The 16424-nt window shown below is 40.7% G+C and overlaps 2 protein-coding genes and 1 pseudogene across 2 annotated transcripts; all 3 read right to left on the bottom strand.

Annotated features, from left to right (window-relative positions):
* Nucleotides 1–423: 423 nt before the first annotated feature.
* Nucleotides 424–5834, bottom strand: LOC130456884 (pre-mRNA-splicing factor CWC22 homolog; annotated as a pseudogene).
* Nucleotides 5835–6956: 1122 nt separating this feature from the next.
* Nucleotides 6957–9100, bottom strand: LOC100032335 (eukaryotic initiation factor 4A-III-like). Its single transcript, XM_056815062.1, has one exon. The coding sequence runs from the start codon at nt 9082–9084 to the stop codon at nt 7870–7872; it is 1215 nt and encodes a 404-aa protein (XP_056671040.1). The 5' UTR covers nt 9085–9100; the 3' UTR covers nt 6957–7869.
* A 29-nt stretch (nt 9101–9129) lies between these two features.
* On the bottom strand, nt 9130–14954 carry LOC100032332 (pre-mRNA-splicing factor CWC22 homolog). Its single transcript, XM_056815061.1, has 3 exons — nt 13105–14954; nt 11757–11791; nt 9130–10654 (listed from the first exon to the last, which is right to left on the bottom strand). Exons 1-3 carry the CDS (start codon nt 14885–14887, stop codon nt 10598–10600), a joined length of 1875 nt encoding a protein of 624 aa, XP_056671039.1. The 5' UTR covers nt 14888–14954; the 3' UTR covers nt 9130–10597.
* Nucleotides 14955–16424: the final 1470 nt, after the last annotated feature.

Below are 16424 nucleotides of genomic sequence, written 5' to 3'. Positions count from 1 at the left end.
AGAGAAGGGAAGAAGGGTTGCCCATTTCTCTGGCTATTTCTAAAAGAAATATTTTTAGAAATGCTCCCATTTCCCTAACATTCTCCATTATCTGCTTTACAGCCTGTTATACTGAGGCATAAACAAGGTATGCTAACATTCTGATCATGTCTCATCTTAACTCACAAACTCCATCATTCACTGCCTGTCTTGCTTTCAAAACAAAACCTGAGAAATCTATGACACACCATAACCATATGACATACTTGTCTTTTAGAAGAATGAGGAGACCTCGCCATCGAAAAGAGCTTCTTTTAAAGGCGTTTCACCCATTGTGAAAGGAGACACTGTTGTTGTACTGGAGTGGGGAGGTGGAGTGACTCAGTGGCCATTTCGTGTGGAGCTGCCCAGGACAGGGAGCCCAAGGGAAGGAAGGAGGTGGCTTTATTGGGTGGGAACCCAACTGCGGCCATGGATTCCCACCAAGGCTAGTCCTGGAGAGCTGAGCAGGCAGGTCCTGTCAATGCGGAATCTAGAAGCCCTCAAACTTGTAGCCTAGAAAGATTGAATGATTCCCAGTTTAGTTAGCTTGAAGGTGAAAGCCTCAGGTCTGACCTTGTCACAAGAGAGAGTTCCTCCCTGAGGGAAAGTCCTATTGCACAAGTCTCAGACTAACAATAGACTTTGTAGTTTGGGTAGAAGTATCTCTCTGGTCCCAAAGGTTTCTCCCCTTAGCCCAAAGTCCTTTATCTGGGTGGCCCAGCCCATGGCTGGATCTTTCCCTTTTGTGTCCATTGTGTAAAGCACCAGCCTCTCATTGTTATTCCTTTCTGGAACTCCTGGTTTTCCTTTGTTACCATTGTGAAGTCAATCAACTGTCCCTCTCATCCTCAGCCCCCATGTTTCACCTAGAAGGTATTTAAGCTTCCCAACTTTAATGTCTCTTTGGAGTCTAACATGGTGTCACTCCCAGGGATAACGTCCCCAGAGTCCAGGGTATAGACCCTGGAAAAGTTGGGGCACCAAACGGAGTAAAGAGCCAAATATTGGACTTATCCCTTACTTGATTAAAGACTTGGGTTTTCTGACTATTTCATAGTTCCATGTTTTGTTTGTTTTTACAGTTTAACATTTGGAGTGAAGAAACTACTGCATCTTCCAGTAGAATTTTCATCAAAATACTTTCAACAACTTTGTGAATATATGGGGCTTCTGAAGCTTAGTGCAAGCCTGAAGGATGCCAAACATAAAAACTCCATTGCTCAAAAATGCCAATAAGATTTTAGGAGCATAAGGTGACAAGTCTGTGCTGGGGGTCAACCTTAGATTATTGAAAAAGATGCATCTTTTGCTAATTGTAATTAAAAGGCTTCAGTTATAAGATTCTTTTTTTTTTTTTTAAACCCTCACCTTCAGTCTTGGAGTCAATACTGTGTTTTGGCTCCAAGGCAGAAGAGTGGTAAGGGCTAGGCAATGGGGGTCAAGTGACTTGCCCAGGGTCACACAGCTGGGAAGTGTCTGAGGCCAGATTTGAACCTAGGACCTCCCATCTCTAGGCCTGACTCTCAATCCACTGAACCACCAAGCTAAGAATTTCTTTAATAGTGTGTACTTCTCTTCATTTTCCATAAAATTAGGATATACCTTGAAAACATTAATACAGATAGTCATTTTCCAATGGGAGCATATGAGTGAACTAGTCACATATACAGATCTGTGTGACACTATTTCTTGTTATGACTAGAATGAACTCTGGCTTGTGACTAGAACTGCTACTAGTATGGGGACACACCTGAGAGTACCTAGTTACAGGGGAATGCTCTGGGTTTGTCTACTGACCTCTATTGATGACTAGTAGATCAATCTATTTCCTAACCTCCTCCTCCCTTCACTCCCAGATCCCACACACTCCCTCACCCCCTTTCTCTTCTTCCAGCTTCTCCCTCCCACTTTCTTCTTGAAGCTTGTGGCTTCTCCCCTCCCTCCTGAGTGGGCAATGAAGATTCTCTTTCCTTTCTCAGGTAAGGTGTTTATTGGGAAACAACAGGATGAGAAACTGAGGTAAGAGGGATGAGGATTTCCCCTAATCTATAATGAGGGATAGGAGGAATTTAGGAAATCAGTCCAGTCACAGAGGGACAGTCAGAGAAATGGAGGACAACTATTTAAAATCTTCTTTTCTTCTTTCAATTTACAGAAGTCACCAAGGTCTCTCAGCCTAATTTCAGAAGTCTCCCCTCAAGGGTCCTTCAGCCTGGGACAAAAGCTAACAATATTAGTTCTCCACTTCTTCCCTCTTCAGTCAGGCTTGTCTCCTTTGGTCAGAAAATCCCCGAGAGCCAAAGTCTCCTTGGTCAGTCAAATCCTAGAGAGAGAGAGAGAGAGAGAGCAGAATCCTCCCCTTGGCCAACTCAAGCATTCCATTTGGAATCTTCACCTTGATTGACAGACAGATAATCACCTTGGTCTACAGTCCTGCAAATCCTTGATTTTGTAGATCAGGTTGCAGCCTTGGTTTGCAAGCCTGAAGTTCTCTCTTTCTGGCTTGCCTCCATATTCAACTAGTTGTCTTCTTCTAGATCAAGTCCTTCCAGAATAACAGGGTGATTCTTGAATTCATCCTTACATACTGCAAACATCACTTCAATCATACACTGAACTCGTTTCTCAATTTCAGATTCATGGAGAATATTACGAAGGTGTTCAAATACAGTATGGATTCCTCTAGGTGATACTTCGGTTAATTTTATGGCCACATTCTTTGAGACATCCAATGACTAATTCAACACTATCATCTGTTGGCCTTTCAAGAAGCAAGGTCAGCATCTCTAAACACAAAACTTCGTGTGCCACCTCCTGGTTCATGAGATGCGCAATGAATTTTGTAGCATTTAGACAAAGCTGTTTATCATTTCTTCGATAGCCTTTTCTAAAATTGAGAATTAACCTCTTGAGGATAAGTTCTCCAATGTTTGGAAACTGAATTGATAATTGCCACAAGAGGGCATAAACATGGGCAAAGACTGGAGAAGCATTTTGTGCTTGCAAAATAGATCGAGATAGCAATCCCCTTCCTCCAGCTATATTTGGCACATTGCAGCCATTCTTTGAAGAATTACTACCCCCAGACAACCCAAGACATACTAGGTTTGCCTTCAACTTCCATAGGTCTTGGAGGTTTAACAGATGAATTAAGAGGATATCTGAACAAATGCACAAAAGACAGTCATTGCAAAGAAACATGATGAAAGGAAGAATTAATAAACTCTGGGAGTAGGTAATCAGAAACAGGTTTTTTCTAATATAACAAAGTTTTTTTTTACCAACCAAAAGAAAGACCATACACAAGTGTACTTAGTGGTTGTGATCTCTTAGTATGTAGGAATTACCTAGCTCTATATATCCTCTTAGAAGAGCGGTTACTCCTTGTGAGAGTGAAAACCCAGAAGAAAGGATGACACGACAAATTCCAATGTTACAATGACTTTTTAGAAAATACAAAGCCTGTTTGTATAGGCATACAAATGTCATGCCAGAAAACTGATATTTAACTGAAGGAGGAAAAAATCTGTTCATTTTTCTGTTTTCCGACATTCTTCCCAACCTCAAAAGAAAAAAAAAGGATGAGAAAATATTTTATTTGTAAAGCTTCCTGATCTTCAAAGATCAAAGATCATTTAAAGATATGTAATCTCATCTTCCATGAGGCTGTTTCTTAGTAAATCACTTGTTTCCTAATGCCCGGTCAGTTGTGGTACTCATATCTTCTGATTGTTGCTTCATTTTAGGCAGCTGTTGGTGAACCAAACTTGGTGGACTGACCATCAAGTGGGAGCAGTTGAAGCTGTATCTCCAAGAAGATCATAAACTTTCTTTCTATCCATGACTCAGAAGGGGACTACAGAATTGAACTACTACCATGAAGGGGTGTAGTGAATAAAATGCAAAGTGACTGGGATCTGGGTGTGGAAAAATAAATTTGTTGACTGAACTAGCAATAATCAATAAGTTAATGGTCTACAGTTTCTCTTGGTAACCCAAGTCTTTTTTTGGGGGGGGGTTATTTCTTTTTTTTTTATTTGGTCGTTTTCATACATTATTCACTGGAAACAAAGATCATTTTCTTTTCCTCCCCTCGCCCCCCCCCCCTCGCCTTTCCCTCTCCCATAGCAGACGCATGATTCCACTGGTTATCACATGTGTTCTTGACTCGAACCCATTTCCCTGTTGTTGGAACCCCAAGTCTTTTAAATACAGTTCTGACATAGCTAAGGAGGTGGGTTTTTCCCCACCTCAATTACTTACTGCTGAGTAGGGGATTCATGGGCAATGGTCAGTCATAAGATTCTAATAGCCTTTGATGATGTAGACAGTAAGATCACCTCAGGTATGAACCAAATGCTCTCACTTCAATGGGGAGCTCAAACTCCAAAGACAGTTCTCCTAGTTCAAGTCTATTCTTATTAACAGAAAGAGTAGAACTTCTATTCCTTGCCCCAGAGCATCTTCTAAAATTAGAGTAATTGAGATTGAGAATACAAGGGTACTTCTAGGACTGTCAGGCCAAAGAAAGGCAATGTTACAGATCAGGATTATAAATCATAAGACAGAATATCAAATAATAATTTTCCTCAAGTGTTACAATTGTGTCCTGAACTAGTGTCAAAAATCTATGGGCAGTATCCTCAAAGGAGGAAAGAAATTAAGTAGATCTCAATAACATTTGTATTCCTTGTTAACAGATTTCCTTGAAGGAAATTTTTTTGTGCCACTCAAATGGTTTGTGAATAAATAGTAGATTCACTGGAGACCATAATGCTGTAGTAAGTTATCTACATCATTGTTTACAGTTAGTGGGAGAGGTTTTCACCTGAGCTGATATTTCAATAATGAAACTATTTTTTTCCTAGAGTTCCTTTGGGATGTCTTTCATCCTAATCTTATGTTGCCTCTAAATTATTCTTCTCTTTGGGGATTCACTATTCAACACAAAGCCAACTGGTGTTGGATTTCCTATATTTATCCATCAAAAGGATATGAGACTCTCAAAATTTCATACCTATTCAAGTTGAGCTCAAATCCTCAATACAAGACTATCTATGGACAATGGCCAAACTCTCTTGAGTCTTAAAGTGATAGTTGCAAGAAAAAGAATTTGATGGTAATAAAAAAGCTATTCCTGATCCTATGCCAGGAAAAATGAAGATAAAACATTAAATAGGTCTACCCTTCATGAAATAGCTGATCAAACAAGAAAAAATACAAATTCTCATGCTAGGCAGATTGATTTCTCATTACAAACTTAGAAATGTAAAAGTTGGAGGTGTCAAGGGATGCTACCATGCATAGAAATGGTCTGCTAAGATAAATATGGACTAATAAGTCCCAAAGGTCCTACTCTGTTGTCACCAGCAAAAAGAATCATTTATTCTGACCAAATTCATTGAATAAGGTGACAGGGGACTAGCTAGCAATGGAGGATAATGGGCAGAATAAGCCATGCATTCAGAACAGACTAAAGAAGGCTGAAAAGTGTTTAAACACCATATCTTGAATGTGGAGTTGCTGGTTCTGTTTCAAAGTAGAACTTGCTTTTCCAGTGTTTTACCAAAATTTCAATCAATGGAATGCCAATCCGTGGGAGTCAGGTGACTCAGACAGGCCAAAGTAACTGCCAGTGATTCTTCTTGACTCCTAGAAACAGTCTAGGAACTGTTTCATTTTGTATTGGCAGGAGCTGAACTGCTGGAGTGCACTAAACTGATGCACTCCTTTTCTACAGGTGTTTGGGGGTCCATCGTTTTCTTCTGGTCTATGATCCCTTCAGGGTCCTCAGCTCCATTGCAGAGCATCATTTTTGAAACAATCTTTTTATACACTGACTTGTCTTTTCATCTTAGCATGAACAATGACAAGTAAGAACACAAAAACACTTTTCTAGGCTCTAGTAAAAGAAATTGTCCTGAGTATAAATCTCCACAGATTGAGCATGTTCAAATTCTTCCTCTTTGTGGCTTTGAAATCCCCAAGATTCATTGATCCTCTTCACAATTGGGGTCCTTTGGTCATAAACTTCTCGTTGGAATAGAGCTGATCAACTTAGGTCAAGACCATGTGGTTGGCACCTTTGGGAACACTTGGTGAAGCTCTTTAGATGGCATAGGCATAGCTGATCACTTCCTTGAATTATCCAATTTTTTGTAACGCAATTCCTTGAGAAATTAGTCTATAGCCAGCACCTTTACTTTTACTCTTAAACTCCAGTCTAGCTTCTGAGGTCATTTCCCCAATGTTACTAGTGACTTATAATTCTGTCATGGTCTTCTTAGTCCTCATACTCTACCTACAATTTATGACATGTCATTTGTCCTCTTCTCTCTGGGATTTTATAACACTGTTCCTTCTCCTTATTAGTGTTAGATTTAGCAAAGAAGCCTGGAGAAGTAGTCTTTCAGGTCATGCCTACTAACTGTACATGCTCCACAGTATTCTAACTGGAGCCCTCTTCTCTTTATGTATACTATTTTGCTTGGTGATCTTGTCAGCTCCCATTGATTGACATCTCTATTCTAATGATTGTCAAATTTACTTATTTTCCATTCATATCCAATTACCTATTCAATTTGAATCAATCATCAATTTCACCTTTGCACCATCTCTTTGATCATACTCTCTTTTCTCTGATGCTGACACTGCCCTGATCCTTCATCTCACACCTAGACAGCTACAATAGCCACTGATGAATCTGTCTGCTTCAAGTTTCTCCAGAATCCAGTGCATTTCTACTCAGCTGTCAAATAGGTCTTCCTCAAGTGCAGGTCTGTCCTTCTCACTCCCTTATCTGCTTCTAGTGGCTCACTATTTCCTATATGTTCAACTATAAAATTATCTATTTGGTTTTCAAAAGCTTTCATAAACTGACACCTTCCTACCTTGCCAGCCATCTTATTTATTCTCCTCTGTTTTTTTTTTTTTTTGGGGGGGGGGGTTGCTCTTGAAGCAATTCTCTCCTAGTTCTTGCCTAAAGTCATAGTTGCAAACCTCTTCAGGAGCATCTTGAGTAGTTTGTAGTTAATCTTTGTGTGAGAAGGAAGATTTCTGCTTGAATATTGCTTGGAAAATTGACTCAAATCACCTTCCCCCTTTTCCTCTTCCATCTCTTGCAGGTTCAAATGTAGACCTTCCTGCTGTTGTCATCTTCAATATTCAGTGGAATTGGGATCCCACAGCCTCTGATGTTAGGACAGCACAATAACTCCCCCTTTTCCCCAGAACTCTCAAAGCAGAACCCAAAAACCATAGTTTGGGAATGACTCAAATCTTTTATGGGAAAAGAAAAACAAGAATGGTATTGGTCCTTCTTTTAATACTGAAAGGTTCAGTGTCCTTGTTGAAACTCAGCAACTCTTTCTCTTGTTCTCTTTCCATAGAGCTTCACTCTGCCCACAAATATTCGAATGAGCATGGTCAGGAATTCCACTCCAGCTGAAATCTAGACCCTGAACAGAGACTTCTCAAATTAAGCCACTACTGGGCTTTTATAAGACTTTTCCTCCCAGATTCTTTCCTCCCTTTTCTTACTCAAAGAAAGCATGAGTTCTCCCCAACCTTATCAGGAGAGATTCAATTAAAAAAATCCTTCTTCCTCACCAAATCACCACCCCTCAACACCTTGTGTTATTACATCAAAGAACTCATGATTCAGAAACAATGAAGGAGTTTACACCCCTGATCTGTTAACCACATCCATCTCCTAAAGAAAGATGTAGAAAGAAAAGACACTTAGCCAAAGGTAGATTTTTGCAGATTTTTATTTCCTTCGATTTCAAAATTCCAAATGTAGTATACAGTTAGAGAAGCCATCCCCAACTGGTGTTCAAAGTTGTTTCATTAGATGAGATCAGCAACATTCATGGGCATTTCATCAATTTGAGTTGAGTAGTACTGTTCAATATCTCTGAGAATACGGATATCATCATTCTTCACAAAGTTAATTGCAACACCCTTTCGGCCATATCGACCTGATCTCCCAATTCTGTGTATGTATAATTCTCTGTTATTGGGCAAGTCATAGTTAATGATGAGCGAGACTTGAGGAACATCTAATCCTCTAGCCCAGACGTCTGTAGAAATAAGAACTCTGTTTACTCCAGATCTGAACTCTTTCATGATAAACTTTCTCTCTCTTGAGGGCATGTCTCCATGAATTGATGAAACAGTGAAGTTGGCTTCTCTCATTTTCTCAGTCAGCCAGTCAACCTTCCTCTTGGTATTACAAAAGATGACTGCTTGAGTGATGGTCAAAGAATCATAAAGGTCACACACAGTGTCAAATTTCCATTCTTCTCGCTCCACTGCCACAAAAAACTGTTTGATTCCCTCGAGAGTCAATTCATCACGTCTTACCAGGATGCGAATTGGATCAGTCATGAATTTAGTGGTCATTTCTAAGATCTCATGAGGCAACGTGGCACTGATCAAAACCACTTGAATAGAAGGAGGCAGGTATCTGTACACATCATAAATCTGTTCCTTGAATCCTTTGTCAAGCATTTGGTCAGCTTCATCCAAAACCAACATCTTGATAGCACGAGTTGTTAAACTTCTGCGACGAATCATATCAAATACACGACCTGGTGTCCCAGCAACAACATGTTGTCCACGATCCAGTTGCCTGATATCATCACCAACATTTGTTCCCCCAATACAGGCATGACATTGGACATTCATGTAGTCACCAAGAGCAAGAAGAACCTTTTGAATTTGTACAGCTAATTCCCTGGTTGGGGCTAAGATCAAAGCCTGGGTTTCTCTCACCTGAATATCCAAACATTGGAGGACTGAAATGCTAAATGTTGCTGTTTTGCCTGTACCAGACTGAGACTGTGCAATGACGTCTCTTCCTTTAATAATTTGTTTGAGAGCTCGCTGTTGGATAGCAGATGGTTTCTCAAACCCGTAGGCATAGATGCCTCTTAGCAAGTCCTCCCGCAAACCCACTAAGTCAAAAGTGGGTGTCACGTCCACTTCTTCACTGGTTTCAAATTCCACTTTGGTTGTGTCTTCTTTCAGCAGCTTCTTCCCTGCAGAACCCGAAGTAGCCATTGTGGCTGGGACACCAATACTGTTCTTACTACTCAAAAGGTCAGTGATCTTGTTGAACCTCTCAGCAGTTCTTTCTCCTGTTCTCCCTCCTGGGGCTCCACAATGTCCACAAATCCTGGAATAGGCCTGGTCAGGAATAGAGCTCCAGCTGAAATCTAGACCCTGAACAGAGACTTCTCAAACTGAGCCATGACTGGGCTTTTATAGGACTTTTCCTCCCAGATTCTCCTCCACTTTCCCACTCACTCAAGGAAGGTGTGAACTCTACAATCTTATCAGGTGAGAACCAATAAAAAAATTATTTTCTTCTTCCTCACCAAATCATCACCCCTCAGTAACAACACCTTGTGAGTACATCAAAGAACTCACAATTCAGAAACAATGAAAACGGAGTTCACACCCTTGAGAAGACTGCTCTCTACCTCAGTGACCTGGATATATTACTTTTTTGCCTCAGTTTCCTCATTTTTAAAATGGGGAATAAAAACAGAATCTATTTAGCAGGGGGGACTTATACATGAGTTGTATTTAAGTGAGGCAGAGTTGCAGAGTTTCCAGTCTCACTTTGTCTTTCAGAGTCATCCAACAAATAGGACAACCCTCAATGTCAGGAAGTCTCTAGCAAATACTGTCTAGATTTGTCTTTTATGTATTATTTAAAAAAAAAAAAACCCTTACTATGTATTGGCTCTAAGGCAGAAGAGCAGTGAGGACTAGGCCGTGAGAGTTAAGTGACTTGTCCAGAGTCATACAGTTGGAAAGTATCTGAGGCCAGATTTGAACCTAGGACCTCCCATCTCTAGGCCTAACTCTCAATCCACTGAGCCACCTAGCTGCCCCCTACATGTGTCTTTTAGAGACATCTATCTTCCCTTTCTGATTGCTGTCAAATAGAATCAGTCACTGTCATACAATGGAATGAGGATGCAGTATTAGAAGATCTAAGTTCAAAATCTCTTTCACTGATTTACCCTGAGTAATCTGAAGCAAATGAGTTAAGCCTGGGGGGCCTCAGTTCTTCCTTTTGGAGAACTCGGTCTCCCAAGACTCTACAATTTCTAGATCTGCTTATCCACCAGATGTCAACTTTTCAAATGCCTGAAGAAATCTAGGACAAGGCAAACCATTCCAGTATCTTTGACAAGAAAATCCGAAATGGAGTCACAAAGAATTCAGTCCTTTTCAATCATGTACTACAAAACTCCCGCCAGCTGAGCCCCTGTTCCTTCTTAATGGGGCATGTAATTAAAGCCTTTCAATTCACTTCAGGAAACCTTTTTCAGTGCCTACTATGTGCTAGGCACAGTGTGTTTGAATTTTTATTCATAACAAATGCTAAGGAAGCCCTGGGTATAATATGAATGATCAGTTATGTTCTCTAAGTTATTTTGATACAAAAACTTAGGCTCCATTCTTTCACTGAATGTTTCAGAAAAGTGACTCTACTGGGAAACCTTGACTTTAGCTTCTCACTCTTCTCTTGACCCAAGCTGAGGGCTTGCCACTAGTGGGGTCACTCTAAGGACTGGTTGTTGAATGTGGTTAGAGTTGGAGCAGATCTATTCCTTTCCTTACAGGCTCTAATCAAATTCCTTGGAACTCCTGATAAATGGTGCCAAGACTCCTTCTGAGACTTGATTGTGTTGCTTGCACAGACAGGATTTCAGTTGGGCCAAGTCAGAGTAATAACAGGAGTAGCCAGATGATCTGGATCTGGGGATGACAGTTGGAAGTGCATTTGTGGCTACTGCTCCTAGGGGGAGGGACAGGAATGGCTTGGTCTAAGGACTGATGTCTTTGTAATGCACATGGATAGATATAGCTGATTTACTATTTGGTGTGCTATTTAGAGGGCTGGAAATAATAGTTCTATTTCTCAATAATGCAACCAAACTTAATTCATCAAAGTACAGAAACAATACCTTCTGAGAACAAACTGTCAACCTGTGGTTTTAGCATCCAATAGGTTTCTAGCTGTCCAGTGTGAAAGGAAATTCTTGGTTCTCTTTGTCTATTCTGAGTTTACACTTGTAAAAAGGGAATCCTTTATTCTCTTTGCCTAGTTGGAGTTAACACTTTGGTTAACAATAACTTAAGTACCCCTACTTAGTACCTCACCAGATTGGGAAGACAGGATTAACTTTCCTTTGTCTACTCTTGAATTGAATTGACAAGAGCTTGAACACCCTACTTAGCAGTAGGTGGAGGGGCTCTTGGAGAGCTCCACCCTTTCAGCTCAATCAGCCAGGAAATGAGAGTTCACACCCTCAGAAACTCAGTCAGCCAGGAAACTGTGAACCCCTTTTGATGAGAATTCACACCTCCAGAAGGTGAGAAGTAGATTCCACAGATACTGTCTCTCCCTCCCCACCTCACCCCCAGCCAATACTGGAAAATTTGGAAGCTGTACTGGGTCCTTCTGAAGAGGGGAAGGGACAAGGAGTCACTAAAAAGGGTCCTGAATTTCTGGGGCTGGGCAGGTCAACTTCAGGAAGAAACTGGGCTTCAAGAAGTAGTTGGACTCCAAGAAAGAAGGCAGCATCAAGACAAAGACAAGATTCAAACACAGGACTTACCATCTCCAGGCAGGTTGCCCTCAGATATTCATTTTTAATTCTCTAGCACTGTAGCCCTCTGGTTTTCCTACCACGTAGTGCCAAACATATAAAAACTACACTACTCAAAAATGCCAATAAGATTTTAGGAGCATAAGGTGACAAGGTTGTGCTGGGGGTCAACTTTACATTATTGAAAAAGGTGCATCTTTTGCTAACTATCATTAAAAGGCTTCAGTTATAAGATTGTTCTAAACGTGTAGCAAGAAAAAGTAAAACAAATTGCATTGTAGGAAAGTCTTTTCAGAGATCTAAGTAGCTGCCAAAGAAAATCTCAGGTGTGTGACGTTGAAAGGTTTGCTGATCAGTTGTCATACAATATCGCCACTATCAGCATCCATGAGGCAAGCATGCTGCCCCAAAGATGACCATGAGTGTTCCTATGCAAGGACTCTAGACTTGATTACTAGACTCTCGTCTATGTGGTGCTCAGGGAGGGCCAGCAACTCTGCTGTGAGGACTTGTAGAGGTGGATGAGATGTTCTGGGAGGATTATCACCTCTGGTGGGAAGGCTTGCTGAGCACTCTTTTCAGGGCTTTGGCACTCACCTTTCACCCAACTACCTCTTCAACCCCAGGAAGCTGTAACACACCCAGCAATCACACCAAAGTAAAAACAAAACCAAAAACATGGCAGCTGGGCTATTCCAGATTGAGGGTAACCAACATGCCTCAAACAGACTTAGGGGATGTCTACCCTAGGCATGTGAAGAGTTTCCCCAGGGGAATGGGTGAATGAGAGCCATTTGTTCCAATGAACATGTCTATGAAGACAGATGAAGCAAGTGCTATAGAGCTCTTATAGTTTGGGCAAAGATCCTAAGGTCATCCACTGAATCCCAAAGCCATTCATTCTTTTTCATGCTATTTGACTTTGACTCTGGAAGAGAAAGTAAAGCTCATGCAGCTCTGCCTCCCTTAAATCCAATTCATAGGCAGACAAAAATGTCATTAATGTCATTGGTCCTCTTTGATAAAAATGAGCAAACAAGAATTTTTAGAAAATATTTTATTTTCCAAATTACATGTAATAACAATTTTAACATACAATTTCTGAAGTTATGATATCCAAATTGTCTCTGTCCCTTCCTCCCCTCCCCTATTCCTGAGAGGGTAAACAATCTGGTCTGGGTTATACAATGTAAGGAATTTAATTAAGGATTTTATTAAATATGTGAGGATTCTAAAATACATGGTGGTCACTGATTTTAAATATTAGACCTCAAAATGATTTTAATAGCTTTTATTTACAAAAGGATGGAAAGAGTGAAAGTAGAGAAATACAAAAAGGGGGCAGAGAAGATGTCTACCCTCCTATCACACTAGCTATTGCTCCAGTGCTGGGCTCAGCCCAGCAGGGCTTGTTAACTCTAGACCAGAGGTCCAGGAGCTGCACCCACATGGCTTCCTCTTAGATGTTCTCTTAAGTCATCAGTTAAACCTCCAAGACCTATGGAGGTAAAGAAGTTGATGGCAAACCTGGTATTTCTTGGGTTATCTCGGGGCAGTAATCCTTCAAAGAATGGCTGCAACGTTTCATCCTTCAGTCTTGCATTCAGCTGAGGAAGTCCCATGTATTCACAGAGTTCTTGAAAAAGTATTTTGATGAAAATTCTACTGGAAGACGTAGTAGTTTCTTCACTCAGTGTGATACATTCAAGAACACTCCATGGAAGTGAATTGGTATATAGAAGATGAGCAAACAACTTGGCCACATTTCTTAATTGGCTTGTTGCCAAGCGATGTATGGTATCATACTGTTCCTTGAAAATGCCCTCAAAGGATGCCATGTATTCCTTTTTTAGCATACAGAAACGCCCTGCCAATAAGCCAAAAAACTTCACATATGTCCTCTCTTGGGCACAGCAATCAAGTATCATGTTGCAAAGTTCTTTCATCTGGCTGTCAGGGAACTCCATTTTCAGCAATTTGTGAGCGCATTCTTCAAAATCTAAACTTGACTGAATGGCAAGATAGATTGCACGCCGGAATGATACCACGTTGATTTCTGTTTTGTCAAGGACGATCACTTTTTGTCCTTCCTCATCCTCTACTTGCTCCTCCTCCTCCTCCTCATCTTCACTACTTGTAGCATCTTGGTCTGTGCTGGAATCACTGTCACCTTCATTGAGAATTTCTTTCTTAATAGTTATGTATTTCTCTTCATTTTCCATGAAATTAGGATCTAGCTTGAAAACATGAAGAGCATCCTCTGTATCATAGTCATCTTCCAATGGAAGCATATGAGTGAACTGGTCTTCTTCTTCGACTAGATCAAGTCCTTCCAGAATAACAGGGTGATTCTTGAATCCATCCTTATGTACTGCAAACATCACTTCAATCATATACTGAACTCGTTTGTCAATTTCCGAACCGTGCAGAATGTTTCGAAGGCGTTCAAATACAGCGTGGATTCCTCTCGGTGATACTTCGGTTAATTTTAGGCCACATTCCTTGAGCAATCCAATGGCTATTTCAACACTATCATCTGTTGGCCTTTCAAGAAGTAAGGTCAGCATCTCTAAACACAAAACTTCGTGTGCCACCTCCTGGTTCATGAGATGCGCAATGAATTTTGTAGCATTTAGACAAAGCTGTTTATCATTTCTTCGATAGCCTTTTCTAAAATTGAGAATTAACCTCTTGAGGATAAGTTCTCCAATGTTTGGAAACTTTGAGTTGATAATTGCCACAAGAGCGGCATAAACATGGGTGAAGACTGGAGAAGCATTTTGTGCTTGCAAAATAGATCGAGATAGCAATCCCCTTCCTCTAACAATATTTTCTTGAAGGAGGTCTTGAATGATAATTCCTATGTTAGACCTGTTCACCTTATTGATAAGACCATTGATGGACTTCTTTAAGGCCTCCCAGCTCAGCCTTTGGTAAGCTAAGCTGTTTTTATCTGTAACCTGTTCTTGCATCATTCGGAGTTTTGCTGGAGGAATATAAGCACCACCAGTGTGAATGAGAAGTGGGTCCACATCTTCTTTCTTCCTCTTTGTTGGGGGCTCCTCATGAGCAGGTGAACTCTGAGTTGCTGCTATTTCTGTATACCGTCTGCATTTTTCTCTGTAATCTCTGTCTAGAGGAGATCGTCCCTGATCTTCGTTTTCTGGAAAAGACCTCCTCTGAGGAAGTCCTCTTCTTTCTTGGCCAGAATTCTGTTTCATGTGAGCCATGCTCATTTTCAATTTCTGTTGTTGATCTCTATCTCTAGCAGTCTGGAGAGCCCACTCCCTGCTTCTAAATTGGAAGAACCCAATAGTAGGAATTCCTTGGTAGTCAGTTTTTCCCTCCGGACTGGAGAAATTTCATATAAGCAGCTGCCAAGCCTTGGCCATTTGATTTTCAGATCTCTTCTATCAGTCCTTCTTACTACTCAAAAGGTCAGTGATCTTGTTGAACCTCTCAGCAGTTCTTTCTCTTGTTCTCCCTCCCTGGATCTCCACAATGTCCACAAATCCTGGAAAAGACCTGGTCAGGAATAGAGCTCCAGCTGAAATCTAGACCCTGAACAGAGACTTCTCAGACTAAGCCATGACTGGGCTGTTATAGGACTTTTCCTCCCAGATTCTCCTCCCCTTTCCCACTCACTCAAGGAAGGTGTGAACTCTACAATCTTATCAGGTGTGAACCAATGAAAAAAATTCTTTTCTTCTTCCTCACCAAGTCATCGATCCTCAGTAACAACACCTTGTGAGTACATCAAAGAACTCACAATTCAGAAACAATGAAAAAGGAGTTCACACCCTTAAGAGTGCTCTCTACCTCCCTCACCTGGGTACATTACTTATTTGCCTCAGTTTCCTCATAAAATGGGGAATAAAAACAGAATCTATTTAGCAGGGGGGACTTATACATGAGTTGTATTTAAGTGAGGCAGAGTTGCAGATTTTCCAGTCTCACTCTGTCTTTCAGAGTCATCCAACAAATAGGATGACCCTCAATTTCAGGAAGTTTCTCAGCAAATAAAATCTAAATTTGTCTTTTATTTATTATTTTTTAAAAACCCTAACTATGTATTGGCTCTAAGGCAGAAGAACAGTAAGGACTAGGCAATGGGAGTTAAGTGACTTGTCCAGGGTCATACAGTTGGGAAGTATCTGAGGCCAGATTTGAACCTAGGACCTCCCATCTCTAGGCCTAACTCTCAATCCACTGAGCCACCTAACTGCCCCCTAGATTTGTCTTTTAGAGACATCTATCTTCCCTTTCTGATTGCTGTCAAATAGAATCAGTCACTGTCATACAACGGAAAGAAGATGCAGTATTAGAGGATCTAAGTTCAAAATCTCTTTCACTGATTTACCCTGAGTAATCTGAGGCAAATGAGTTAAGCCTGGGGGCTTCAGTTCTTCCATTTTGAAGAACATGGTCTCCCAAGACTCTACAATTTCTAAATATGCTTATCCAACAGATGTCAACTTTTCAAATGCCTGAAGAAATCTAGGACAAGGCAAACCATTCCAGTATCTTTGACAAGAAAATCCGAAATGGAGTCACAAAGAATTCAGTCCTTTTCAATCATGTACTACAAAACTCCCTCCAGCTGAGCCCCTGTTCCTTCTTAATGGGGCATGTAATTAAAGCCTTTCAATTCACTTCAGGAAACCTTTTTCAGTGCCTACTATGTGCTAGGCACAGTGTGTTTGAATTTTTATTCATAACAAATGCTAAGGAAGCCCTGGGTATAATATGAATGATCAGTTATGTTCTCTAAGT

The sequence above is a fragment of the Monodelphis domestica genome, chromosome 2 (genome assembly GCF_027887165.1).
Source record: "Monodelphis domestica isolate mMonDom1 chromosome 2, mMonDom1.pri, whole genome shotgun sequence".
Taxonomy (NCBI): Eukaryota; Metazoa; Chordata; class Mammalia; order Didelphimorphia; family Didelphidae; genus Monodelphis; species Monodelphis domestica.
This window is presented reverse-complemented; position numbering and strand designations above follow the sequence as displayed.